We start from the raw sequence: 27,365 nt of genomic DNA, 5'->3' as shown, positions 1-27,365 counted from the left end.
GATCGTGCTGGCCGCGATCTGTGAATTTCAAAGCGACGTAAGCAGACAGCACAATCTCCGGAGTGTTCTCATGACTCCAAGATGTGCCATATTATTGGCGTTGCGATATTGAGATCCAGCATTCGCCCTTTATCCCTGGTGTCTTTAAAATCTGGCAACGCTTCATTGCACGGGTGCAGCCCCTAAACGGATACGCCTGTCTCTCGCATCTTTCGCGCATTCCAGCTCAGCGAGCTCAGGGATCCAAACTATTCCAAAACGTTGAAAGGCCGCATGCAGCTATGGGAAATATTGCAAGCAATGCAAACCCAGACGCTACTTACAGCTGGTGCTGTCATCACTGTATGCTGCCTTTACGGTACGCATCGAGGCTTGCTAATCTTTCTAGGTGATAAAATATGGTCGTTCGCACGCGCCGGAAACAAATGCCCAAACTGTGGGCATCGGAAGTGTTGGAGAAGGTGCGCCGTCATGGGCCTCGCGAGGACGGATGAACTTTGGATGGACAGAACTGGATCGAAGAGGTTGAGCAAACGGACGAGGTCGCTCGTCGTGGAGAACTTTTGACTCTCTTGCCTTTTTGGCACGATGGCGAGGGGTGGCACTTGCAGTGGGCATGAAGGTGGCTGGGTGCTGCGCTTGTGCCTTCCACATCAGTGATGACGTCATCGGCGCCGCTAGTCACGGAGGCACTCCCGAGGTCCTCTGCATCTGGCATCCACGACCTGCACATGTACCTAGGAGCATCGGATTGATCGCAAGCCTTCCAGCATGACAATATTTCTCATATCGGGCATGTTTTTTGGCGTGCTCGTCTCATTCGGGTACCGCCTGACGCCATTGCTGTTTAGCCCAAGAAGAGTCACTCTGGCATTTTCCCCAGCCTCACTTCGCATGGGGGAGGTCGTGCTAGCGATCCTGTCAATGATAGCAAAGTCAATTCTCTACGCAATTCCCGGGTTTCCGCGCATCAAGCTTTCCGCATTAGAGCTTGACTCTCCATTCACTCTAGACGCAGACGATATTGTTCAGTATCAATCAGCAGTTGGAGGAACAAGCAACACAAGAGAAGAGCTCTCAGCACCGCAACTCATGCTTTTCCTTTCAGCCATGACCGAGCCAGCAATGCTACTTCTACTTGCCAGTCCCTGGTGTCCCATCAATCCACTAGGCGCAGTCAACGTGTGCAATAGGTTCGAGATATTACGCCCCGACCTATGCGACTTGTCGAGACTCGTGGATCTACGAACAGCCCGTCTGAAGGCGATTGCAAGTAACCACCCAAGACCAGCAAAACGAGGCATCGAGTGGGATCTGGAGGTCGTGATCACCACTCCGACTGGTAGGAAGGATGGAACTATGGATATCATCTTTCGCCAGATCTTCACCATGCTAGAATTAAGAAAGTCACAGTCCAAGAAAATCCTGAACAGTTCACATGAGACCAGGTCTAGCATGGCGATACCACAGATGTCTGAGAGCACCACACAGGTATCGATGTCAGTCGACGACCCGCTGAAATGGGCTGCGATTTGCAAGGACTACAACTTCATCCACCTATCGGGAGCGGCGGCGAAGGCCTTTGGTCTACCTGGAAAGATTGCGCATGGAAATCACACAGTCGCTAAAGCTCTAAATCTACTGACTGACTCGAAAGGCTTGCGGCCACCGTTCACCACTTCCTCATGGATGGAGGTGCAGTTCAGAAGGCCTATGGTTGTACCCGGTGTCTTCGATGTCAGTTTACGCGAGTCTAGCCAACCTAGCAAGACGCTCTCAGTTTCTTTTCAGGGAAAAGACTGCGCGATTGCGGAGTTCGGGAGCCTTCAGCAATGAACATACCGAGATAGTACTCGGCTACCGTCTGGGACCGTTCTTGAAATGATGTGTCAACTAGGGGTGGCTACAATTTGTGTCACATTCTCCGAGGATATCATTTGGCTCTCCGAGAAGTATACCTTATCTTGGGGATTACTAACTTATTAAGATTGAGATGTATGTAAGCGGCAAAGTGCTTCATGACTTCTATCAACCCATGGTGGGGGAAATCTTGCATGAGAAAGCATTTATAAGTCGACATGATGTTACATTTTTGGTCGACTTCAAATAGCTTCAACAACCCGTTGTTCCACTGTCTCCATCAGTGCAGTCAGAGCACGCTGATCCTCCTCCTGAAGGTCTGTCTCTTGCCTACGCTGAGCTTCTTCTTCAAGTTCAGGCTCGTAGACGTCCCACCGAATGGCTCGAATCCCGGTGGCTTGCGACAGTCAAGGGAGTAGTAAGCATTCATGGGGTGATTGGACCGCATGTTGTAGCGGCTATCGAAGGGATAATCCTGCGAATAGCCCGACTTGAAGTACCGAAGACGTTGGAGGCCAACTCGGAAGCGTTCGAATAGATGATGCCAACGAATATCCGGTTCAACCTCCCGGTCAACTGCATAAGAAAGACCGAAGCTGTCAAACTCCTCGTCACCCTCATCATCGCCCTCATCATCACTCTTGTCGTCACCCTCGTCATCAATCCCGTCGTCACCCGCTTGTGGAAGTAGCTGAGGAAAGTTCGCTTTCATTCCCCTTTCGTACAAAAACAGATGACGAACAACACCGCAACCGCAGAGGAGTAGACTTTCCAGTGTAGCACCGTGCGCGACGATCCAATCGACCTGCCAGTCATGCGCGATGGTCCAATTGCCAAAACACAACGACTTGAGGTGTGGAAACGGTTCGACCTCTCGGAAGTCCGTGAAAGGCCAGACTCCCCAGAGGCAGTCGCAATCGAGTGTGAGACTAGATAATTGTTTATAAACTCAGAATACGGCTCACATATAGCTCGAAGGTCGTGCAGGAAGACTTACCGTGTGAGTTGGTTGGTGGTAGGCTTCAACCAGTACTTTGGGAGAAAACGTCTCAGACCATTGTGCGCCGCGTCTGCCCAGGTTTCCCGTCCCTCTTGTGGATTCACGTGGTATCTCAGGATTCTCAGTTGCAGTTCTGTCAAACGCTCTCTCACGGCCAGGAAACCTTTAGATTCCATAATATTCCGAGGCATTGCATCTTGCAAGTTCTGGATCGTAAGACTTTCGAAGCTCTCGCTCTGCGCTAAAGCCTGGAAGCAAAGGTCCTGGATCTCCGCCCGGAAAGATTCACTCTCTTCAACCTCCACCATGTTCTCTCTGTATCTGGTCATGATATAATCGTCTACGGTACAAACGCTCGAGAACTTTAGCTCTACTCGCTTTAATCCCTCCAGCTGTGCAAGTTTTGCGATGGCGTCGGCGAAGGTAGAGAGAATGTCGGGGTACCCCTCCACTTCCTCATCGGGATGGTCAGAAGTATTGATGATGGCCTGACGTACATGCTTTCGTAAAGAGGAATGGAAGATATTCAAGAATCTTTCTGGGCTGTTTTCGACGTTCGTGAAGGATACTGTGCGGAAGAGACTCTCGGAAGCTAATTCGTGGAATCCTTTGCTTACCAGGCGAAGGGCCTTGAGTGTCGCCAAATCGTCGGAAAGAAAATCGATGCAACTCCGTTGGAGTTCGACGGGTAGTTGGAGCATTGCGCTTGCCTATCTGGGTGAGCAGCAAGTGTTTTGGCTATAACCATGGTGGACGCGAGTGGCCCTTTTGTACCTAGGTAATTACCTGGGCGCAGCCCAACACGTCATTTCGCCTTGCATGAAGCTGCAGCATTCGATAAGAGGTACATATCGCTACAGCCCAATTCAGGTATAATGTGAGTCATCTGTCAGGCGTGCAAGTCTAAGGATCTTGGTTGCCTAATTATACGGTTGGGACCACGCTAGAGCCTTATAGGTATACCTGCAGGCTATATCGCCTTTTCTTCTCGAGTTATGAGGGACACCACTTTCTCTTCACGACACTACTACCACTTCTAGCCTCTCTTAATGAACACTTTCCAGACTTTACCGATCACAATCCGTGAGCAGATTTATCACGAGCTCTTGACCTACACTCCAGCTGGATACAACGATCCGTATCATTCAGATGCCGAGACGGGAAGTGTGGCTCGAATAACCCGCCGCTTAGATGTACCTCCCCAGGCGTCTGCACCCTCATCGCCATTATGTAAGCTGCTTACATTGAGCCGACAAATCAACGCAGAGATCTTCCAGTTTTTAAGACGTCAACTGTGCGTGGTTGTTAAGAGTAATCACCCATGGTTTCTTCGGAGCATATTCGACAAAACAATACCCGCGCTACCCGGGTGTCCAAGGTATTCCAGCGGCCGCCGGGTGGATTGCCCGCGCGTACCACTTATCTCACAACTGCAATCCTGCGATGAGATTGTTAAGAAGGAGTTTTCAGGTTTTCCTGTGGCAATGGAACTCGAATTTCACACGACCGGCAACCGCAACCCCAATCCTATGGAGAATACATCGTGTTTCTTGCTGCCAGCCTCGAGCCTGCCGATCTTGATCCGTATTGGCAAAGGTCATCAAAATCGGTGAGTAATCGCAGTTCTCATTATACTATGAAGGCGGATCTTAACTTGCGTCAGGTCTGGAAGCACTTCCCTATATGTGTCGCTTTTTGAGACGTTCTCACACACGCTTGAACGAGCCCAAGAGATCCTCATTGAACCTCTGCTGCTTCCCATTTCGAAGGCCCGCCTTAGATTTCACATTGTGAGCACCAATGACATGATCACTTCTCCATGGACCATGAAGTTAAGAGAGCATTTGATGAAAGAGCGGCCTGTTATTGATTGCCTTGAGCATCTGGACGATATCAAGCATACTCGTATGGCCTATGCATATCTTTTCGACGAAATACGCAACGACACATCGAGAGACGGGATTCTTGAATTATGGCTCTGGACTTGCGGCATCGCTGCAGGGGAAATACAAGCCCTCTGCCATCGCGCAGGTATATTGGAGTCGAAAGAGGAAGACCCAGCTGGTTCATCCGACAGTGTGGCATTGCTCCAGAAAGCGCGCAAGGATGCTGAAGAGATGATCAGTTTCTTATCTGATCAGCCCATGTGTGCGCAAGAAGCGTCGCTAACTTCAAAAACATGGCAGCTTGAAGTTGGCAAGCTCAAATCTCTGTTGAGCTTCAGGACACATGTCGTTTGCAAAGCCCTTGGGGATATAGACGCCGCCATTGGATACCTCAAGGAAGCGATCAAGCATGACCCTAACTGTGCAGAGAACCCAGAGGACCGACCCCCAAAGTGGGTCTTTGGTGTTGGTAGCTGGACAAATCCTCGGTCTGTCTACACTCGTGGAATAACACTCAGTAGGGTATACCTCGTAGAGAACCCAGTAGAGATGCTGGACAACCTGAAAGCCGAGCGTGGAACAAGCAGCGAAGAGGACGCCTCCAGAGTGGTACGATGGGAGGTCCGTATGTAAAGACGTTTCAGAATCACATCATTACGGGTTGGGGTCCCCAATATATACAACCAAAGTACGCGAAAAGACCCCTCGGGCTCGAGCGCGAAAGACAGAGAATTACGGGTTGGGTGCAAATCGAAGAAAACGTACCGATATCTCGAATGGTCATAGCGGAGTCCGCAAGTGGCGCTAGCACCCCGCAAGATGCCTCAAGATGCCGAGGTCCATGCCATCTCTCCACCACAGCTCTGCCGGCATGGCTGAATCGACCTTGACGCGTCCGCGCATCTTTGTGCATATACACATACCTCCTTGAAGCTTGTCTAAAGTCGATCGACCTCACCTCTACACCCATTTCCACCTCAGCCACCCCACAACCCCAATCACACCACCACCCACCATGACGCACGCCGCCTCCAAAGACGACCTGCGCGTCAGCACACTCTTCGACTACACCTCGCACGTCGTCCTCGTAACAGGCGGCGCCACCGGCCTGGGCGAAATGGCCGCGCAAGCCTTCATCCAAAACGGCGCGCGCGTCTTCATCGCGTCCCGCAAAGAATCCGAACTCGCCTCCACAACCACCCGCCTCAACGCCCTCGGCCCCGGAAAATGCTCCTACATCGTCGCGGACCTAAAAGACAAAGCCGGCTGCCTCGCCCTGTGCACGGAGCTGAAGAAGCAAACGGACCGCCTGACGGTGCTGGTGAACAACACGGGCGCGAGTTGGGGCGATGATTACTACAACTATCCGGAACATGCGTGGGATAAGCTGTATGCGTTGAATGTGAAGAGTATATTTTATATGACGGTGGAGTGTGAGGGGTTGTTGGCGAAGGGGGCGGATGCGCATAATCCTAGCAGGGTTATTAATATTGCTAGTATGGCGGGTATTACGACTGTGGATGTTACGACGGGCGAGGGTGGGGGGTTGAGTACTCCGGGGACTGGGACTTATAGCTGTGCGTTCCAATTACTGCCTTTACCAGACTGCTTTTTACTAACAAACTTTCTAGACGGCCCTGCAAAGGCAGCATGCATCCACCTCACCAAGATGCAAGCCTCGAAACTCGCTCCAAAGAATATCATGGTCAACGTCATCTGCCCAGGCGTTTTCCCCTCGCGCATGACGAACTTTGGGCTGGAGAAATTCGCAGATGCGTTGACGGCAGGACAGCCAACTGGCCGCATTGGCAAGCCGAGTGACTTTGGTGGGCTGGTCTTGTTCCTGAGTAGTAAAGCGAGTGCGCATATCACTGGCAACGCAGTAGAGATGGACGGCGGTGCTACCTTGACGGGCTGGAGAGGGAAGGTGGGTGGTAGTAGCGAGAGCAAGTTGTGAATAAAAGGCGACGGGTATCATATGATTAATTGACGGCTTGACTACATGCATTCATGTTGAGTATCCTTCCTTCACCTGCTCCACCAACGACCACCACATCTCCTACGAAAGCTGAGTAGCCAACTGGGTAACCTGATCCATGATTGCTTGATCCTCCCTGATGTTGTTCTCGATAACCTTGTCCCTCAAGTGTTCGACCTGCTGAGCCGGGTCCGTAGGCGGCTGGCCTCTTGCCGTCTGGATCCTCGAGATCTGCATCTCGAGGAAGAACTTAGGCGCCTTGATGATACCAAAGTTGCCTCCTGAGCTGCGCAGACCGGCCTCAGTGGCTAGATAAACGTTGAGCGCGTCCTGGAAAGCCTCGAGGTTGGAGTCGGCGAGCGGGACAGCGGTGAAGAAGGTACTGGTGGCGAATTCCATAGGTTTCTGGCCGGAGGCAGCGAAGTTGATCTTGGAGAAGGTTTGACCGCCTGAGGTCACGTCGGGGACGTTTTCGATTGTCTTTGTGTTGGCGTCGCAGGTGACCTTGTCTTGGATTTGTTGGACTACAGTGGCCGTCTCGCCTGGAAGGGCTTCGTTGCCGATGATGAAGCAGGCATTGCCTTGACGGGGTATGATATTGGCCGTAGGAGCAGCAATGACAAGGCCGCTGAGGAGCGTGAGGGCGGTGAAGGCGTGAGCGTACATCTTCGTTTTCGTTCTTGAAGGTTCCGTCTTGTATGTATACGACAAGAAATATATAACAGCGTTGAATGGGTATAGTGATAATCAACGGGGGTTCAATAAGAGTAAGGTAAAACACCCTAACCGGAGGGCAAGCAAAAGAACGGAACAGAGAACGTAAGTGTAAAGACTGACTGGAGCGAACGAAACCGACGAAAGATCGATACTCGAAAACCCACAACGGCGGCCACACCCTTCTCTTATATAAAAAACAACAACCACCATCGTGAGATCATACCCCCTCAGGCGCGTAAACGGCAATAAGGCACACCTCCCTGTATCACCAGTTCACGACCAAAACACTTCGCGACATTTCTGACAGGGCTGTCACGTCCACCTGGTAGGGGCCGACGCGACGTTTCTGGTTTGAGATGATCGATACCGTCTTCGCTTAGGCCCAAGGCGGCTGCCGAGCTCCGAGAACCTCTCTGTTTCTACCAATAGCAGGTGGGTCGCTATTGTGCATCGTGGAGTGGGGCCTGGTTTTTGGCGGACATGCGAAACGCGGTTTGGACGTTGGAGGGCATGCAGGATAGCTTCAGGAGCGTATGCAGGATGGGGTTCAGGAGGGTGAGAAGGAGGTGTTCAATGCCGCTTTGCCCGAGGTGAGGGGATTGAGGCGCAGGGCGGGCGGGTTTTTGCAGACATGTGGGCAAGCGATTGAAGCGCAGTCATGGACCGCGGTCATGCATACCAGTTGGGGTGTGGTGGAGGAGTCGGTACTGGTAACGGGAAACGGTTCTGGAAGGCTGGGTGACTGATCCGTACTAGCGCCATCATCACGGAGCCGGCACATCGGCACTGAACACCATAACAGCACACGTATAAGTCGGTAGTTCGATATTTTGATCCACGAAGGGAACATCGTAATCCACATACAAACAGCAGCAACACTGGTATCAACCGTATGCCCTGACACCAAGCCCTACTTGCTCTCCATCAATCCTAATCTCGAGCAAACGCCAATCCGAGAGTCCGTCTATGCATGTATAAAAGCGCCCCCGTCGCGTTTCCAATTCAATGCCCGCATGCGCCATGCTTTGTGCGTACTAGTTCCGAAGAAGAGTATGTAGAATAGACAAAGGAGAAACAGAAGCCGCTCAAGCGATGCTGGTATGACCATAAATCCACTTTTGAAATCCAGAATGCGAAGAAAGTAAGAGAAGAGAGGAGTTTGTGTGTTAGGCTGGTGAGGCCTCGAGATTATGTATAGGCCGTTCCACGTGTTCGGTAACAGGGTCTTTGCCCTTCATCGTTGGCTGGTCGTCGGACGTTCGTTGCGTCTCTTCGGCAATGTCGCTCATGTCAGACTCGCTGTCAGAGTCGGATTGTTCTATTCTAAAGGACTCGCGAAAGTTTGCTGGAGTGATCGTCTGAGACGATACGTGTCGCTGCTTTGTGGTGCCTGCCGACAATTTCCGAGGGCGAAACGGGTCATTGTCTTCGCTTCCTGGAGAAAGCGCAGCTTCCCGCTCATCGGCAGAGATCGCTTCGGCAGCCTCCTGTAGTTGTTTCTTCGCCGCCAAGCGCTCTTCGGCTGTGGTGTTGTGCCAGTCGGAGCCGAATTGGATCACAGATGCCTTCTTGCCATGGACTGTAAAACTGCCCTTGCCGCGCGCCAGTCCCTCGCTCTCGGTATTGTCGCTCGCGAGTGTGATTGTCGACGACGAGTCTCTGCTCTTGTGGCTGCGGCGGTGAGAAGAGCTGCCACGGGACTCTCGAAGAGTGCGCTGTAGACTTCTTCTTTGCTTTGTGTGAGACCTGGGCGATCCTGTCAAAGCAGCAAGGGATTGTTCGTAGTCAGAATCAATGACAGGCTCTGGTCGGGGGCTCTCTCCAGGTGTCGGCTCTGGTGACATGGGCTCCAAATCACCCGCCTCGCCTGGAGGCGGAGTCGCGTACCGAGACCCGTCCTCGGAGTCAGAGTCAGAATCGGAGCCTAAGGTGCCATCGCCAGTCGTCGATATTGAAGGCCTGTGATCGGAGGGATACATCCTCGGTGAATGTGCCGAAGAGCTCGCAAATGAACTTCGACGATCAGATGAGCCAGGGCCAAACATAGGCCCAGGTTGAAATTGGGCCGATGGATCCCTGGGGCTCGACTGCCGAGATGTCTCCGGTGGTGTCTTGAATGCTTCATCTCCACCGAATTCAGTCTCCCTAGAGGACTTGGTTCCTGGTCGGCCCGGTGAGGTGGGAGACAATGGAGCTTGCTTGTTTCCGCTGTTCATTGAGCTGGTCTTGGAAGTCAACCGCGCTAGTCCACTAACTTTTGACGCTCTGTGCGACAACTGTTGAGGCGAGACTTGCGGCTGTTGAATGAATTCCGAGGGCTGGTCATCTTGCGCTTGTTTATCTGCGAGGCCTTTTCTCTCGTCCTCCAATTCTTGAGCAAGTATGTCACGATGACATTTCATCCGCCAAATGTCGATACGGGTCCACTTAAGCTTGGCTGATAACCGACCGGCAGCGTGTATGACCAGTTCGCGAGTTTTGGGTTGAATGGGCGCAAGAATCTGGAGATGTCTTGCATCTCGTAAGCGTGCTTCCAACTCTTTGATAGCATTGGTGAGCTTGTCCTCGGACTCCGTAATGCGCACCTGCATGAGATCTTTCCTAGCGTTCATCATCTGTTGTGCAAACTGATTGTCGATCTTGCCACTTGTTATGGTGACTTCGCCAGTGGCCGTTGGTATCGTCTTTGTCGAGTGGGACGACTCCAGGCGCCGCATGCCACGATTCTTCTGGCCTTCGTACAGCCCACCAATCATGCCTCTTGACCGAACACCCAAAGTTTCAAACGCAGCAGTATAATTCAGCACACCCAGCCATTCATTCAAGTCCTTCTCGTTGTCGGCTAGGAATGTCTCCTCGCCTGCTTTCGAGAACATGACAAACGCATTCTTATGTTTCTTGTATGTGGCGTCGACAAGCGCAACCGCACCGTCCATCGGGATGATGTGGTCTTGCTTGAAGTCGGGTAGGGCAGGCTGGAATATGACCGGGCCTGTATCGCCGCGTTTGAGATGTTGCTCGTGCTGGCTCATCAAGTTCTTCGTCCAAGTAGAATTCCGGAATAGAGACAACCCCGATCGAGTGAGAACGGCACCCCATTCCTGCCATGGCGATCGGGCTTTCTTTTTTTTCGTGTCCTTTCTCCACAAAACTCCCACTTTTGTCACTGGCATTTCGACGATGCCAACCGAGGTGCCGAAGGGATTCTCTTGGGCGGCTTCAGACATGAAGGCTTCCGGTCTCGATCGCGAGGACACAATCTGTATCACGCCGTATTTGGAGAACAACTTGTAGATGTTCTTGGTGTCTAGCGTCGCGGTCGTGCCGGTGTAGTTGTACGGGTCGTCTAGTTGCATCACGTCTCGGATCGTGGGTCGAAGTGCGTCCAGCTTGCCTTCGAAGATTAATGTGTACGGATCGATGGGCTCCTTCGCGGCTTTCCGCGCCGGGTCGTTCATTGGTCCTTTCAGGACAGCGACTCTCTTGCTTTTCTTCGAGGTGATGTTCTTCAGATCAACCTCGTCTTCAATGTGAATGAATGGAGTGTAGACAATGTTGTCGTAAAAGCAGCCGAGGACGTCAGCCGAGACGCCATCGCAGGACGAGTTCTTGATGTAGTCGGGCCTTTGCATTTTCCGTTTGTTGTTCTTGTTGAAGACGTCTGTGTGAAGAATGATAATGGAGAAAGATATGAAGTAGGCTTTGTCTGTGTTGATGTAGATGCCGGGGTTGCATTCGTGATAGCGGTCGGCGAAACCCTGAAGGACACGGTCAATTTGTTGTGTCTCTTTGGGTAGTTCAACCTGCATGAGCAACTTGCGAATCGCCATGTCGATTGGGTCGCCAAAGAAGGCAAACTTCCGCATGTAGCTTCTAAGTACGGCAAGCAGGAAGGGGTCGTCGGTCTTGCTTAGGTAGCTGGCAACGACGCTCTTATCGAAGTTATTCGCCTCGATTCGTTCCAGGTACCGTCCAGGTGTCTCGCCTTCTTCACGCTCTGGTAGAATGAGTGTTTCCCGGCTGATGTTCATCGAGTTCTGGTGCGATGACAAGCCTGAGCTTCCTAGAAACCCGTGAGCAGGTGAACCATGCCGAGGTGAATGGGGCTCGGAGTTCTGACGAAATCTTGAACTCAAGCCAAACAGATTGCTGAAGCTGCTTCTTCCTGCCGTGGAGGTCGAAGTTCTTCCGCTGGGCCCGCCAGGTGGTGTTGGCGAGCCTGCGCCGTCGGACCGCCCGCCCAAAGATCCCATCGTGGATGAGCGCCCCCTAAGACCCATTCGTGCAGGACCATTGTTGTTTGGCGAGGAGCGGGCGGATCGGCTTGACCGGTACGAGTCGTTGCGAAAGAGAGTACCTGAACCGGGTGAGGCCAAATTCAGAGCACCAGCAGCAAGAGCAACTTGCGATGCAGAAGGGACTGGTGGCGTCTGTGTCCCAGGTTCTCCATAGTTGAGACGACGCGCGGTCAGGGGTGGGCTTTCGGTGATTGAATGATCGGTCGAGGCAGAACTCCTCGCGCCCGTAGACGCACGTGGTGTAGCAGGCGCCGTGTCGGGGAATTGCGGAGGCTCGATCTTCATAGGGAGTGGGAATAAGGATGCGCGCTGTTTTCGACGCCCAAAGCCAAATCGTGAAGAGCCAACGCGGGCCGGGTGCGAAGGCCGTGAGGTAGTTTCGAAAGAAATGTGTCCGCCGGAGCTTCCATCTGATCGTGACGACTCGGAGGCCCTGGTGGCAGGCGGCGCCAGCGAACTCGCGCTTTCCACAGACTCGCGCGAATCGGCAAGCACGTCCGGCCGGCGATGGCTGCTCGTCGACGCGCGCTCCTTCTCGTCCAAGAGGTCCCCAGTGCTCTTCTTGAAGCCTAGCGGCTTGCGCTTCTTGTCCATCGACTTTCGCAGTGTGGTCGGTTTCTCAAACGTCGTCGGGTCAAAGGAGCGCCTGCGCAGGGCGAATTGCTGCATCCTACTCCGCCTGGGCGCGATCTTGGCCTCGTCCTCGTGGTCTGCCACGGTCGGTGCAGTGGTGATGATGGCGGGCGCTATATGGCTATACGTCAGTACACACACCTCCGACCTTGAATACGCATACGTACGCGCAGGAGTGCCGGGCATGCGAGGAACGGGCGGTGCATCGTCGTCCCTTGCGGCGTGTTCCTTTGCCTTGGCAGAGAGCTGGGGGTCCGAGGCATGGCGGAAGCGCATCAGACTGAAGCGCTTGGTGTTGGGCGTGTGTTCCTGTACGGGCGGAGAAGGCGGGGAGTCGTCATCATCATCATGGCCGGTCGAGGGCCGCGCCGTGTCGGTGGACGTGGGGCGGAAGCCATCCTCAGAGGCGGCAATGCGGCTCGTGTCGAGGTTCTCTTGCGACCTGTCGAAGCGCGTGTCCTTGTCGGCGCGCCGGTGGAAGAAGCCGGCAGGGTCGAGGGTGCTCCGTCGCTTGAGGTCTCGTTCGCTGCGGCCGGGGCGGAGGGAGCGCAGAGGCATGGCTGCTCGCGCCGACTAGCAGCTCATGAAGGCAGATACGGGGTCACGGTGCGGTACATGGCACAGCGGAGAGGGGCAGTGAAGGGCGTGTCGGGGTCTCTTAGGATGGCTCGGATGCGGCACGCCTGTAAGGCTGAGGGAGTGCTGCTAGGATTAGTCGGGGAGGTGAGATCAGATATCGATGGCGTGGACCCGGCACGGCGTCAGACACGTAGTGGGAATAACAGTCTCGGGCTGTATAGGGGGAAGATAGCAGGTCGCAGGCCTTAGGGTAGCAGATCAGCTGTCACCAAGGCACTGACGAGCGCACTGGTCCTCTCTGCTGTGCAGTGGAGGCCTCCTAGCGCTCGCTGGCGTAAACCTTGGCCTGGCCGCGCGCCTCTGGAGCTGCACAAGCCACACCACTCCCACGTTTCTTCCAAGCATCGCCAGGCACACGACACCTTCTCCACCCCTTCCCGGCGCTTGCTGGCCACAACCGCATCGCATACTCGGCCTCCGCCCGTTTGCCTGCCCACCGCCAGAATGCGCCAGCCCGTTTGCGCGCTGCTGAGCCTGCTGCTCCTCGCGCCCTCGCTCGCGGCCGCCGCCCCGCACGATGCAGCGCCGTCCCCGTACGATGCAGGAACATTTGCTACGACCCACAATGCGCCGCCGCGACCATGGCGCAGGCTCTCCGACGCGATAATCCGCCGGATATGGAAGTTGCCAGAGGACCAGAAGAGTCTGAACGGGGAAAACACGCAGACTGTTGTCGATGCGCTGGGTGACAAGCTGGTCGCGCAGTACAGTGAAGATGTCGTCTTGCGGTTCAAGATACGCACGGCGGAGGAGGCCTCGGCGCTGGCGGATGCAGCAGACGTCCTCTTCCTCGACGTCTGGGAGTTCAATGAGGACTGGGCAGACGTGCGCGTGTCCAAGGACGTCGTGCCTTCCCTGCTCGGGCTGCTGCCTCCGTCGCTCAAGGACGCCCACGAACCGCTCCTCCAAGACCTCGGCCTCGCACAGGCAATCTTCAACACCTACCCGTCCACCGAGACGACACCCGTTCCCGACAACGATCGCTTCTCGTCCAATCTCCGGCCGTCCCCGCGCTCGGGCAAGGGCAACATCTTCTTCCAAGACTACCAGCCCCTCTCCGTCATCAACCCCTGGATGAGCCTCATGGCGTCCATGTTCACCACCCACGTCCGCCGCATCAACATTGGCATTAGCTACGAAGGCCGTGACATTCCCGCTCTGCGTGTCGGCGTGCACCCCACGAACAACGAAGAGCCGTCCAAGCCCCGGAAAACCATCCTTGTCACCGGCGGCATCCACGCCCGTGAGTGGATATCCACAAGTACGGTCAACTACCTGGCCTGGAGCTTCATCAACGCATACGGAAAAGACCGTGAGATGACGCGTCTCATGGAGGAGTTCGATTTTGTCTTCATCCCAACCCTGAACCCTGACGGATACGTCTACAGCTGGGAGACCGATCGTCTATGGCGCAAGAACCGCCAACCCACCAGTCTACGTTTCTGCCGCGGTATCGACCTCGACCGCAGCTACTCGTACAAGTGGGACGGCGATGCTTCTCAGTCGAACCCCTGCAGTGAATCTTTCCCCGGCAACACCCCGTTCGAAGGTGCGGAGTCAGCACGCTTTGCCGAATGGGCCAAGAACGAGACTGAAAACAATGTTGACATTATTGGCTTCTTGGATCTGCACTCGTACTCACAACAGATTTTGTACCCATACAGCTACTCATGCGACGAGGAGCCTCCATCAATCGAGGACCTTGAGGAGCTTGCTATGGGTCTAGCCAAGGCTATTCGCGTTTCCCGCAAAGGCCAAACATACAAGGTCACATCAGCCTGCGAAGGCAACGTAGCCATTGCTGGCCAGAACAAGTCCATTTTCCCGCGCATTGAATCGAGCGGCGGCAGTGCATTGGACTTTTTCTACCACGAATTGAAAGTCAGGTACTCGTACCAGATCAAATTGAGAGACACGGGCAGCTACGGATTTCTGCTGCCCAAGGAGAACATTATACCCACCGGAGAGGAGATGCTGGACGCGTTGTTGTACTTTGGGCGTTTTATGTTGGGAGGAGTTGGCATTGTCAACCAGGAGCAGCCTGCTCAAATTGTTAAGCCCTCACTCGAGACTGAGATCATCGAGTTGTAGTCTATAGTTTCCTTAATACATTCTTCTAGGCCTGACTACGCACATTGCGTAAAGTCATAACCGATTTCATGCATTAGTGCCCGTATGCAGATCCTTGAGAAGCGAACGCATCCATGGATGCCAACTTTGTACAAACTCGCACAAGCGCGAAGGCGTCAAAAACAACCTTGACAGTCGCACAGCAGCCAGGTTCCTGGATGTTGGTTTTTAACGGCCGCCATGCAGGTAGCGTTCTCTTGCACGTGGGAGGCCCGTGCTGCGACCGTTAGTCCAAGCATAGATCCTTACAACGTCATGGCTCGAAGTCTCGTCGACACAAACAGCTTACGCGCCTGTCACCCACCGCATCCACTAACGCCCGTCTATGGCGCCGACTGAACTCCGCGGCATCTGCGACTGTGACATTCTCTCTTTCTAGTGACACTTTCACCTTCGCTGTTGATTCGCACCATCGTTGAATTGGCCGAACAGCCGCCATGGCGTCCAGCTCCACCGAAACGACTCCCTTGGTCTCGTCCATGTCGAGCTCAAGCCGAGCGATACCCCCGAAGCCACAGCGCACCGTCACCTTCAACCCCACCGTCACATCTACCAGTCCTAAACCACCAGCGTCGCGATCGCTATCGCACAGTGCCTCGTCTTCCGGCCATGCTGCCACCACCCAGGGCGGGCAGCCCATGCTGTCGACGCTGAATAGTAAGCTGCGGAGAAGGAACAGCTCTGGCGCTCCTGCCAGGATACCTCCCGCGCCGGTGCCCAAGATTGGACCGCAGCGAACGACGAGAACTGCGCAGAAGCTCAAACTACTTCCTGACCCGGCCGCGGATGAAGCCGAAGACGAAGAGAGTGGACGCGATGTCTATGTACAATACACCAGGATAAAAGATCCGACTGCGCGAAGAGATGCTGCCCGTCTCGGCAAGGCCGACAGAGAGCGGTTGCCCAGGGTGACGGCATACTGTACTGCGGCCTCGTACAAGCTCGATGAAATGATGCGATTCTTGAAGGGCAAGCAGAAGATCAGAGGAGCTGCGCCCAAGCGCTTCGACGAATGCATATACTCGCCCTACAACTACGGAACGACAAAGGGCCCAGAAGACGTCAGTAGCACTGCCGTACTCGACGGCTTCACGGAAGAGAGACCGAGACGGTTCTCAGACAGCGCCATTGAGGTGGAACACGAGAACGAGAGAAGGAGGCAGGATCTCATCGACTTGCACGACGATGGTGACGCGCCGGACATCGCGAACGAACAAGCCATCGGCCCCAGACGGCCGTCGATCACGCACGCCGACTCTGACCCTCAAATGGACGCGCCCGACTTCGATACACGCGTCCATACGCCCGAAGTATTCTTGTTTGAGTACGGCACTGTTGTGATCTGGGGCATGACACTGCAGGAGGAGAAGAAGTTCTTGAAGGAAATCGCCAAGTTTGAAGTGGACAAACTCGGCAAGGATGAGATCGAGACGGAAGAGTTCAACTTCTACTACACGCGCGAGTACCAGGCCCGGATATACAACGACTTCATCAGTCTGCGCGACAAGAAGAACTACATGATCAAGCTAGCGATTAGTCACGGTCTTTCTCAGAGTGTCAAGACGTCGCTGTTCGAGGACCTGGTCGACAATACTATCGACGAGACGAAGGACATTCCGGCCGAAATCGCCAGCTCCGGCAAGATCAACCTGAACAAGAAGCAGATCAACATGCAGATTGGAGAATTGTTCATTCTCCGGATTAGTATCCATCTGCAAGGATCGGTTCTTGATGCGCCCGAGCTCATGTGGGCTGAGCCGCAGCTAGACCCGGTGTATCAAGCTGTGAGAAGCTATCTGGAGATGGACCAGAGAGTTAGTCTCTTAACCGAGCGACTCAATGTCATCGGAGACTTGCTTGCTGTCTTGAAAGATCAGCTGACCGTCACTCACGTAAGTACCTACCTTATGCTTTTTTGCCGTACATCCGCTGACCGATACAGGGTGAATTGCTCGAGTGGATCGTCATCATCCTCATTTTTGCTGAAGTGCTGGTGGCCGCCATCAACATCTTTGTCGACCTGCACGCTGCGGACTAGACTGCACGTGTATTGTATATATTCCCCGGTGTACGATATGTGGTTCACTGCGCGCGAGGGTTGGGCTTATTCAAAAAGTCAAATGCACGGCGTTGGCTGCGGGTATTTGTTTGTTGTTGCAGGATTATTCTTTATGATGGCGGAATGTATGGCGGGACTGGAGAAAGCATAGTGAAAGCAGTAGTCGATTAGTCAGTAATACAGTGGATGTCGCATTGCTAGGCTATCTATCACGCAGGCGGCGGAGATGAGCAGCTCCGCCCGCTGAACCCTGTCGCGCCCCATCTTTCCGTATGCGACCCTTTTGAGCATTTCACCGCATGCCGTCGCCCTCCACCCGTCCTGAGCCCCAATGAGCCGTCCCAGATGAGTTGGAATCTGCTAGAGCGCTTTATAGAATCTGAGCACTTCAACCAAGATCCGAGCCTCGCAGTAGCATACCTTGCGTGAGTCCCCGTCCCCTCCCCGTCCCCGTCCCATGTGCCCCGAAGCCACCGTTGCCCGCAGCACCGCCGCACGCAGCGCCCTTCACCTCCACCCACGTCCGCATTGGGGCCCGTTGCTGACCATGGCCGTGACCGCAGCCGGTATGCAGACCACGTCGGAATCCACTATGTGCTCTGTTCGAAGCTGCGCCAGTTCGCCTACGAGGAGCTCGAGTTCTTCCTCCCGCAGTACGTCGCCGCCTGCCCACCTCGACGAGACATGGACAGCTAGCTTACACACGCGGGGCACAGGCTCTGCCACCTGCTCATCAGCATCGACAATGAGTCCATGGCCCTGGAGGAATTCATAATCGACCTGTGCGAGGAGTCGGTCAACGGCGCGCTGCTGACCTTCTGGCTGTTCCAGACGTACCTGCACGACCTCGCCAGCGCCCCCAACTCGATTGCCTTCAAGACGTGCCGCCGCATCTACAACCGCGTCCAGCGCATCGTCTTCGGGTCCGCCGAGCCCCAGCGCCGCGAGAAGATCAAGGAGAACGTCCTGCCCGTCACGGTGCTCTCGAGCCTGGTCCTGGCGAGCATAGCCGCGCCCTTCCTCCCCGTCCACGCCGGACCACTGGCCATTGCGCAGGCGCGGAAGCCACGGCCCGTCGAGGACATCATCTCGGACAATGTGCAGACGGCCAAGGTCGGGCGGAGCAAGACGGTCACGGGCAGTTCCTCACGCTCCAAGGAGAAGCGGATAGCGCAGCAGCACTCCGACCCCGAGGATGGGCGATCCGTCAAGGCTTCGTCCTCGCGGCCGCGTGAACCCAAGGACCTGCGGAAAGCAGCTGTACGACCGCCAGCTACTACACGGACCCCCTCGATGCAGCACCGCCCTTCGCTGCTCTCGATAGCCTCAGAGGCCCGGCTCAGCTCGTCGTCCTTACCCGACTTCCGAGACCAAACGTCTTCTCCCCTGCCCACACCTCCCGCAACTGCTGGCCTCGGACCAGGCCCACTCCAGCATGGTTCTCGCAAGCACCCCGGGCTGCCACCCAGACCCCTCTCCCCTACCGCCTTGTCCCGCGCGCAAAAGGTACGACTACTGCGATCCAACTACTTCCGGAACGAGACCCAGTTTCTCAGCGCGCTCGAGGACATCTCCAACCGCTTGGTCGTTGTGCCGAAGCCCGCGCGGCTGAGTGCTCTGAGAGCTGAACTAGCGCTGATCGCCCAGGACCTGCCGGCCGAAGTTGATATACCCTTATTATCGCCCCCGACCCTCAAGGATGGGATCCCGTCGCAGAGTCAACATCACCGCATAGTGCGCATCAACCCCGCGGAAGCGACTAGTCTCAACAGTGCAGAGCGAGTACCGTATCTGCTCATGGTTGAGGTCTTGGAGGAGGACTTTGACTTTGATCCGGACACTGAACAGAACCAACAGCTGCTTGAGAAACTGATGCTAGAGAAGGGCACCTCACGGAGACGACTATTTGACATCACTCATGCTGAGTATTCTGCCTTCGACCGCACGCCACCCAATGGATCAGACAGCGTGTTCGAGCCCGCTACTGGAGATCTGGGCAGCACCTCGCTCATCAAAGATATGGATGATACCGATCTTGCTTCCGGGATGGCACGCGTAACCTTACCTGCTGCGGCTGCCAATGGGAAAGCCACAGCCCCCAGGTCTTCTAGTGGAGCAAACACTCTGTCCTCTGTGGCCACCTTGTCTACACCACGAACTTCCGACTCGCAGATCAGCAGGTCGAATAGTCCCGGTCCGATCAGGCGAATGACGATTCCTGCGAATTTGAACCAGCGGAATCAATCAGCTGATCAACCAGACTTCTCCGCTCTTGCGACTCACATGCGCACCGCTGCCCAGATGCTTGCACAGCTCGAGGCGAGTGGTGCGAAACGGCCAAAGGGCGAAGTAGCAGCGATCAAAGCCAAGATCATCGCAAGCATGCAAAGCTTGGAAGAGCAAAACTTCTTGAATGAAGACCAAGGCCCTACATTCGACACCATCATGGCAGAGTCGGATCCAGCAGCAATCAGTGCCGAGCCAGAGGAGCTTGAGGATGGTTTGGCCGTCGCGACCAACACCGGTGCGGGTGCAGCTCGCATGGAGAACGATCTCAAAACTGGTGGTATGAAGCGGAAGGGCGATCGTGATGACCCCAGCGCCGCGACGTTCGGTGAAGAATGGAGCGCCAAGCGAGAACGAATACGGCGATCCTCTCCATATGGCAATATGAAGAATTGGGATCTGATCAGTGTCATTGTCAAGACTGGAGCCGACTTACGTCAAGAAGCCTTTGCGTGCCAGCTCATCGAAGTGTGCACCAAGATCTGGGAAGAAGCAAACGTGCCAGTCTGGACAAAACGGATGCGCATCCTCGTTACCGGCGAATCCTGTGGACTCATCGAGACAATCACCAACGGCGTATCTCTTCACTCCCTGAAACGAAGCTTGACACTTGCTAGCATAGCAGCAGGCACGAACCCCCGGAAACGCATCGCAACCCTAAAAGATCACTGGCTCAAGACTTTCGGCGAGCCAGACTCGGAAGCCTACATTGCGGGTGTAGGTTGCTTCGCGCGCTCGCTAGCCGCCTACAGCATGATATGCTACGTTCTGCAACTAAAGGATCGCCACAACGGCAACCTCCTCATCGACAACATGGGCCACATAATTCACATCGACTTCGGCTTCATGCTCTCCAACAGCCCCGGGTCCATGGGTTTCGAAGCTGCGCCTTTCAAATTAACGCAAGACTATGTCGACGTCCTGGGCGGTGTGACATCCTCGGCGTTCGACGAGTTCAAAACGCTGTGCAAGAAGGCGTTCCAAGCGCTGAGGAAAGATGCCGAGCGCCTGATCATGCTGGTCGATCTGATGAGCAAACAGAGCAGCATGCCATGCTTTGCTGCTGGCGCGGCGAGTGTGACGAACAGTCTGAGAGCGCGTCTCATGTTGCATTTGAGTAGGGAGGAGGCGGAGGGGTTCGTTGAGGAACTCGTTGCGAAGAGTGTGGGGAGTTATTATACCCGACTGTAAGTCTGACTTTTACTCTAAACCTGTAGATGACATTCACTGACGAGACCATCAGTTACGATACTTTCCAGTACCGCACACAAGGCATATATTGAGTTTGTTGGTCGCTGCTTTGCATTTGCTTGGCTTGCTATAGGGCAATGGGGTACATTTTGGGGGGTATTGCATCCCGTGGAGTATCTTTTACTGCGAGGAACGAAGTGAGGGATCCATGTTGCACGATTGGAATAGATGGGCTGTTAGACGTGTGGAGAAGCAAGTTACTACACAACCCACCGTTCCCTGATTTCGGCATAGTGAATGTCATTCTTCTTTGATGTTTGATCCTGTCTTCGGAACATACCGAGCTTTTTGCATGCAATTTGCTTGCTATACCTAGGTACCCCGCATGTATGCCGAGTTCAACACCCGGTCACACTAGCATATATGAGGCTTCATAAGGTTAAATACACCACACAAAGTGGACCGGCCCTACTACCTCGACCGCGACTTAAACATCCATGTCAATAACTCGTTCGTACCTCATCTGGAGGCTGAGAGGCCGGGAGTGAAACTACACCGATACAGCTTAGTTTCTGTGCCATGACGCCTCCTTGACCCTCGCGCTTGTCAATTGATCGGACAATTACAAGATCTCATATGGAGCGGCTGAAGTGTATCCGAGGCTGAAGTTAAGCTATGTGTAGGACTAGTATAAAACGAACCACAGAACCGTGTATCACTAATCAGACAAATCCGTGTCCTTTCTTCCATACAAAAGTCTTCAGATCCACCATGAGGCTCCTCGTCGCTCTATCCGCCGGTCTACTAACCGGCATCTCCGCCAACCCCGTCAGCACACCCACCCTCACCTCCCGCTCCGCAACCTCCGTCCAAGAAACCATCAGCCTCTGCACGCAATACGCCTACCACTCCGCAAACGGCTACGAAATCCTCAACAACCTCTGGGGCAAAGACCAGGCGACATCTGGTTCTCAGTGCACCTACTACGAGGGCAGCACCGGAAACGGCATCAAATGGAGCACAGATTGGGTCTGGCAAGGCGGCCAGGACCAAGTTAAGAGCTATGCCTACGCCGGTAAAATCCTGACCAAAGGGCAAAAGATCTCGCAGATTACTAGTATGCCGACGCAGGTGGAGTGGTCGTATAATCAGACGAGCAATGTGAGGGCGAATGTGGCGTATGATGTTTTTACTGCGGCGGATCCCGAGCATGTTAATAGTAGTGGGGATTATGAGCTTATGGTCTGGTACGTTCATGCCGTGTCTAAACGATGACTGCAACGGAGCGAGGCTAACGTGGAGAAGGCTCGGGAGGCTGGGAGGCGTATGGCCTATCTCGCAAGCTGGAGCCCCAGTGGCTACCGTTACCATCGCTGGATACACGTTTGATCTCTACACCGGCTACAACGGGTCGATGCGCGTGTACAGTTTCGTACGCGCTGGAAACAGTGATATCAAGAGCTTTAGCGCTGATATCAAGTTGTTCTTCAACTACCTGGTACAGACCCAGCAGTACCCTGCGAGCACGCAGAATCTGATCGGTAGGTAGTTCCTGCACGGTTAGAGCTGACTGGTACTGACACATGAGTAGTCTATCAAATCGGTACGGAAGCTTTCACTGGTGGGCCTGCGAGGTGGTCGGCTTCGAGCTTCAGCCTTGATGTCAAGGTTTAGGATGTTGGATGGGTGAACAGGTTCCGCCCACCTCGCTTTCCAGTGCATGTTGGGGGATGCACCGAGCAAGGACCTGGGGAGGAGTCTAGTTGATCAGTGAGCTGAGCGATAATAGATATGCTCCGGTTCCATCTGAAACATGAAAATGCTTTAGACTGATGCTGCTTCAAAGACTGCGGTGCAGGACGTGTTCGAAGCGCAAGCCATTCTTCGAAGGTGGAAGTTCCCCATACTCGTTGAACCATCACCGTCTGAGGCCTTCACATGCCACTAAAACGGACTACAGCCGTGCATATGCCACACAATTGCAACAGTCGTGAGCGTATCCCGGTCTCAGCCGCTAGCCACATTCCTACTCTTCTAGTTAGCGTGGTACAGGGCCTCTGCTGTTTCCATTGCCTTGTACTATGATTGTAAGTGTTATACCCGCTGCGTTGGGGCTAGTATACTGCTTTTGAACGACGGGAATCGCAACATGCGGCTATCATTGGGGCATTGTTATCGTTGTCGTTGTCGTGGTGACTCACTCTGCCGCAAGTTCTTTGGATACGGAGAAAGGCGAGTATCGAGACATGTTCCTTAATCGCAAATTCACAGCTCACAGCATCCTCGTTACCTGCCGAAGTCGGCTCCGATACGAATTTCCGCATGTCGCATAGTAACGTTGCCAACGAAGAAGCGGATGCTGTACACGCGGGAGTCACCATTTGATTGGAGAAGCGCGGGTTTCATCCAGTGCTCATTTTTCGAGCAGAGAAAACGAAAGCCAACCGTTGTTCTCGGAAGTCCCCACCGAGGCGCAAATCGTTGTCATGTGCTCGATGGTATTGTGGTAGAATGCCCATCTGCCCGTGTTCGTGTCACTGGTGAGCGTTCCGCGGCGCGGGAATGCTAAGAGCCTGGCGACACGACATGTTTCCAACCACAGCAAGGGAAGGTACCACTTGGCATGTTCCTTGACCGAGAATACACAGGTTGAAAGGTGGTATTGCTCGTTACTATGAGTAACATCGTGGTGAAATTGCGGTTGGAGAGAGGACAAAACATGCAAATTTCGGAGCGACTGTACTTAGAGCTTGATTTTGTGCAGAAGGTGATACCGAGGACTGCGAACTCAATAATGTGCCATCATGCAACGCAAAAGTGCGGGATAGAAAGATAGGCCCCGCATATGCTGATCGCGTGTTGGCGATGGTGCTGCCATGGTGTTTGGTGCCCCTTCTGTCAAGCGGCTGGCTGTTGGTAGGATAAAATCGTCAAGCTGATGAAGATATTGCTATGCGTGCGACTGTGTAGCACGTGGTCCAGATCACCGAATAATTGCAATGACTGTTTCGCACCATTATATCAGCGACGTCGACCTCCAAAAGATAAGCCTGATGCATACTTGGGCCTGGGCGGTGTAATATGTCGGCGTCAACCTCCGCATCGCGGCTGCGAAGGATCGTTTACTGTACTGGGATCCGTCATTGCAACAATGACAGCTTGTGAGAAGCGATATATAGGTTCGAAATTCCGGCGTGCCGTTCGTGAGGTCGAAAGATAAGTGAATATGCTGTTCGTGATGAGGTCAGGAATAGTTGCAATGTCCTTGTCATCGGATGAAATATGCTCAGTCCGCTGTCGAGCATGGGGCCTTTATAGACAGAGGGAGACGCTTGAGGCGACACGACATTAGACCATTGGTACAGTCTCAATAGATGCACCAAGTGGCTCGGATCGACTGGGCGCTATTTCTGCCATGCCACAAGTGTTGAAGGTGTTGTAGCCAGTGCTGAAGCTTTGGTAAGGACGCTGTACATCATAGTTTCTTGAGATATGCTGTGGGTGCATTTGTTGGCAGCACGGCGTTGACGCTCCGCGAATGGCTCAGCTTTTTGGCTTGAGAATTTGTGGGTATTTTGCCGCTGTGACCATTCCGTCTCTTTGAGAGCATATTTCTTTTGAGGGTAATGCCTGCATCGGTCACTGTTACTTTGGTGACTCAGTGGTACAGACATACGAGCACTGCCGGCCGATAGTACTTCCCATGGTCTTTGTTTGCAATCGATTTGACATGCATGGACAGTCTGCGATATGGTACGAAGCTCTTTAGATGTTTCCGCGTGCTTGACTTTGCATTTGGAATGAGCGTGGTTCAAGGATTTCTCCCAAACGTGCAAAGGCACCCAGCCGTTGCTACTATGGGTACAATCTGCCATAAGCGGAAGTCGCGGGTAGATTCGTTACACATGCTGGAATTCCGAATGGCTATAGCGGCTGTTGAGCACTGATCTGATCGCCACGTCGGTAAGGATACGCTTTCTGTAGCCCGAGCTCGTATGTGAACATGTGGGGCTGTTCAGGGTTGACTGTGGGCCGGCTGTGGGTTGCCGTACATCAACTGAACCTTAATGGATTTGTCAGTTGGTATTCATGTTGTAGTCTATCAAAACCTACGTTCATGTGCATGAGCCACTAGCCTCATAGCAAAGACATTGTGAACTCACTTTGAAGTTGCACCAAAGAGAGAAATGACTATGAGAGCCCATGCAACATTTGGTAGCAGACAAGGATTTGTCGTATGTTTCGAGGTCGAAAAGGGTGCGTTCGAAGCAAATGAATGCGGTGAGCGCCGAACGGGGTTAGAAGGGCTTGGGTGAGCACGTGGTCCATTTTCTTTGCCTTGTAATTTCGCACTGGTCGTTTCTGGACAAAATTTACCTATGAAGCATTGTGGCATCGCTTTATCTCAGCTCGATACATTGTCAGCTCCAGAAACGAACAGTCGTACGTATTTGTTATGTGGGTCCATCGAGGAGAGATATGATGTTTGAGTTAGCCCTAGATTCGAGGCTAGAGGCAATGTCAGGGGGATCTGCCGTTGCATTCAGGCAACGGCGTACGACATTGCGCAGACATGGAGCACGCCCATCATTGTCGACACTAACGCCCCCTGTCGAAGAACGAGCCTGAAGCTAGGCAATCTGTTGAAGTCGGTTAACACGAGTGTGCTTGGTCATGGAGTTGTCGCTCAAGAGGTAACGTAAACGAATCGAAGGCGTGTCTTGCTGTGCTGCGACAACGTTTTGCCTTGTTGCTCCGTCGACTATCTCTGGCACTGCCAGACCTCGTAACGATATCTGTCATGAGTGTTACGAGTTCCAGACGCTCGCACACGAGCGTGGGCGTCCTGACACCTGTCTGTGTTTCTGTGTATCTCCCCAGCTCAAGGCAGTAGGTCGACGCAAACGAGTTTCGCCTGCGCAGGTAGCATACCGATTTGTATGCGGAATCAGATACCAATCTTAGGGATACCTGCAGACGGTACTACGAATATCGACAGTCGAAGTGCACCGGATGACTATGAATTCGTAGGGCTCTCCGAGCGCAGCTGCATCGAGACACGGTGTGAGCTCCGAGCCTATCGCAGTAGTCGGGAAGCAGCATACTCACTGATGTCATATTTGATGGCATGCAGCGTATCCATGGATAGTTCAAGCGCTAGACAGCTCTGCGCCACTGTGTCACGGCGAAGGTGCGTGACAGTCTTGGACCCTGAGTGCGCTATCGTCATGTGAAATCGAAGCGTGATGAAGTGTTGTGAAGGCAGGCGGCGGATGACGGGGATGAATGTTGGGTGTTGTCGGCTGACAAGTGGGGGTGAGGAGCGTCGGCTTGGGATGATGGTGGAGGCCTCCACCCCCGCGCCCCTCCAAGTACCTTAGAGATACACGACACAACATCGCTACCCGCTCAACCACGGCCTCGAACTCCGCAAGCAAATCAGACCAACCACGAGCAACCAGCATGGCCTACAACTTTGTCAGGTCGTACATCGACACGTTCCGGGAGCGGACCGCCGCCATCAGCCACACATCGACCTTCCGCGAGACGGGCCAGATCACGCCCGAGGAGTTTGTCCTTGCTGGCGACTTCCTCGTCTTCAAGTTCCCCTCATGGCAGTGGGCCGACGCGTCATCGCCTGCAAAGCGCGTGTCGTACCTGCCGGAAGGAAAGCAGTTCCTGGTAACGCGCGGCGTGCCCTGCCACCGACGGCTCGACGACAACTTTGCGGGAGAGGCGGGCCAAGATGAGACCATAGTGAGGGACGGCTTCGCTGCTGGGGAAGGTGCGACCGACGATGACGGCTGGCTCAGGACCGGAGGCATGGCCGCAAGCCAGGAGGCCAAGGTGCGCGACGTGCGGACGGTCGACGAGAGCGGCAACCTAGGCGCGGCAGAGGAGGATGACGAGATACCCGACATGGAGGATATCGAAGACGACGAGGAAGCCATCATAAGAGACCCCAAGGCCGACTCAAATACAAAGGCGTGAGTGTGCCCGCCTGCTGCCAGCGCTCTACAGACTGACTGACACCCAACAGGCCCCTTCGCACATACACCCTCTACATCACATACTCCGCCCACTACCGAACACCGCGATTATATCTCTCCGGCTACGGCTCCACGTCCGTTCCACTGAAACCACAAGAGATGATGGAGGATATCGTCGGAGACTACAAGGACAAGACCGTCACCATCGAGGACTTCCCTTTCTTCGAGAACCCTCTCAAGACTGCCTCGGTACATCCCTGCAAACATGCATCCGTCATGAAAGTACTCCTTGACCGCGCCGACGCTGCTCTGAAGCTTCGACTCGCCAAGCTCAAAGCCGGTAAAGATGTCAGCAAACTCGACAGCGGCATGGAAGCGCTAGTCGACGATACACGGCTGCTCAAGCTCACGGAGCAAGCAAGGAACAAGGATGGCGACGAGGGCAAGGACGACTGGGAGGTCCTTAGCGAGGGTGGCGACGACGAAGTAGCTATCCGCGTGGACCAGTATCTTGTCGTCTTCTTGAAGTTCATGGCCAGGTAACTTCACTCCATGCTTTAAAAGCACCTTCTAACAGCCCACAGTGTAACTCCAGGTATAGAACATGATTTCACCATGGGTGTCTAGTCATACACACGTCTTTTGGGTAACTAGTCAGGCGCTTGAGGATTGGCGGCATTGTTTTGGATTATTACTTA

At 54.0% G+C, this 27,365-nt stretch overlaps 10 protein-coding genes across 10 annotated transcripts; 7 read left to right on the top strand and 3 right to left on the bottom strand.

Moving 5' to 3' along the window:
• Positions 1-2,149: 2,149 nt before the first annotated feature.
• J4E79_000731 (uncharacterized protein) lies at positions 2,150-3,561 on the bottom strand (the record flags this gene model as incomplete). Its single annotated transcript, XM_049349647.1, has 2 exons — positions 2,150-2,551; positions 3,013-3,561. The coding sequence occupies 2 exons, from the start codon at positions 3,559-3,561 to the stop codon at positions 2,150-2,152; spliced, it is 951 nt and encodes a 316-aa protein (XP_049216434.1).
• A 1,125-nt stretch (positions 3,562-4,686) lies between these two features.
• On the top strand, positions 4,687-5,379 carry J4E79_000730 (uncharacterized protein; the record flags this gene model as incomplete). The annotated part of the gene is made up of 1 exon (XM_049349646.1): positions 4,687-5,379. One exon carries the CDS (start codon positions 4,687-4,689, stop codon positions 5,377-5,379), a length of 693 nt encoding a protein of 230 aa, XP_049216433.1.
• A 382-nt stretch (positions 5,380-5,761) lies between these two features.
• On the top strand, positions 5,762-6,703 carry J4E79_000729 (uncharacterized protein; the record flags this gene model as incomplete). Its single annotated transcript, XM_049349645.1, has 2 exons — positions 5,762-6,323; positions 6,378-6,703. The coding sequence occupies 2 exons, from the start codon at positions 5,762-5,764 to the stop codon at positions 6,701-6,703; spliced, it is 888 nt and encodes a 295-aa protein (XP_049216432.1).
• Positions 6,704-6,805: 102 nt separating this feature from the next.
• Positions 6,806-7,390, bottom strand: J4E79_000728 (uncharacterized protein; the record flags this gene model as incomplete). The annotated part of the gene is made up of 1 exon (XM_049349644.1): positions 6,806-7,390. The coding sequence occupies one exon, from the start codon at positions 7,388-7,390 to the stop codon at positions 6,806-6,808; it is 585 nt and encodes a 194-aa protein (XP_049216431.1).
• A 1,217-nt stretch (positions 7,391-8,607) lies between these two features.
• Positions 8,608-12,930, bottom strand: J4E79_000727 (uncharacterized protein; the record flags this gene model as incomplete). The annotated part of the gene is made up of 2 exons (XM_049349643.1): positions 8,608-12,485; positions 12,540-12,930. The coding sequence occupies 2 exons, from the start codon at positions 12,928-12,930 to the stop codon at positions 8,608-8,610; spliced, it is 4,269 nt and encodes a 1,422-aa protein (XP_049216430.1).
• A 525-nt stretch (positions 12,931-13,455) lies between these two features.
• Positions 13,456-15,102, top strand: ECM14 (putative metallocarboxypeptidase ecm14; the record flags this gene model as incomplete). Its single annotated transcript, XM_049349642.1, has 1 exon — positions 13,456-15,102. One exon carries the CDS (start codon positions 13,456-13,458, stop codon positions 15,100-15,102), a length of 1,647 nt encoding a protein of 548 aa, XP_049216429.1.
• A 476-nt stretch (positions 15,103-15,578) lies between these two features.
• On the top strand, positions 15,579-17,179 carry J4E79_000725 (uncharacterized protein; the record flags this gene model as incomplete). The annotated part of the gene is made up of 2 exons (XM_049349641.1): positions 15,579-17,033; positions 17,084-17,179. The coding sequence occupies 2 exons, from the start codon at positions 15,579-15,581 to the stop codon at positions 17,177-17,179; spliced, it is 1,551 nt and encodes a 516-aa protein (XP_049216428.1).
• Positions 17,180-17,545: 366 nt separating this feature from the next.
• J4E79_000724 (uncharacterized protein) lies at positions 17,546-20,769 on the top strand (the record flags this gene model as incomplete). The annotated part of the gene is made up of 4 exons (XM_049349640.1): positions 17,546-17,625; positions 17,764-17,853; positions 17,917-20,673; positions 20,730-20,769. The coding sequence occupies 4 exons, from the start codon at positions 17,546-17,548 to the stop codon at positions 20,767-20,769; spliced, it is 2,967 nt and encodes a 988-aa protein (XP_049216427.1).
• Positions 20,770-21,448: 679 nt separating this feature from the next.
• On the top strand, positions 21,449-22,351 carry J4E79_000723 (uncharacterized protein; the record flags this gene model as incomplete). Its single annotated transcript, XM_049349639.1, has 3 exons — positions 21,449-21,924; positions 21,983-22,218; positions 22,269-22,351. 3 exons carry the CDS (start codon positions 21,449-21,451, stop codon positions 22,349-22,351), a joined length of 795 nt encoding a protein of 264 aa, XP_049216426.1.
• A 3,789-nt stretch (positions 22,352-26,140) lies between these two features.
• ATG3 (E2-like enzyme) lies at positions 26,141-27,294 on the top strand (the record flags this gene model as incomplete). The annotated part of the gene is made up of 3 exons (XM_049349638.1): positions 26,141-26,664; positions 26,718-27,206; positions 27,252-27,294. 3 exons carry the CDS (start codon positions 26,141-26,143, stop codon positions 27,292-27,294), a joined length of 1,056 nt encoding a protein of 351 aa, XP_049216425.1.
• Positions 27,295-27,365: the final 71 nt, after the last annotated feature.

The sequence above is a fragment of the Alternaria viburni genome (genome assembly GCF_023758015.1).
Source record: "Alternaria viburni strain BMP 2772 chromosome Unknown scaffold_1, whole genome shotgun sequence".
Classification (NCBI taxonomy): Eukaryota; Fungi; Ascomycota; class Dothideomycetes; order Pleosporales; family Pleosporaceae; genus Alternaria; species Alternaria viburni.
This window is presented reverse-complemented; position numbering and strand designations above follow the sequence as displayed.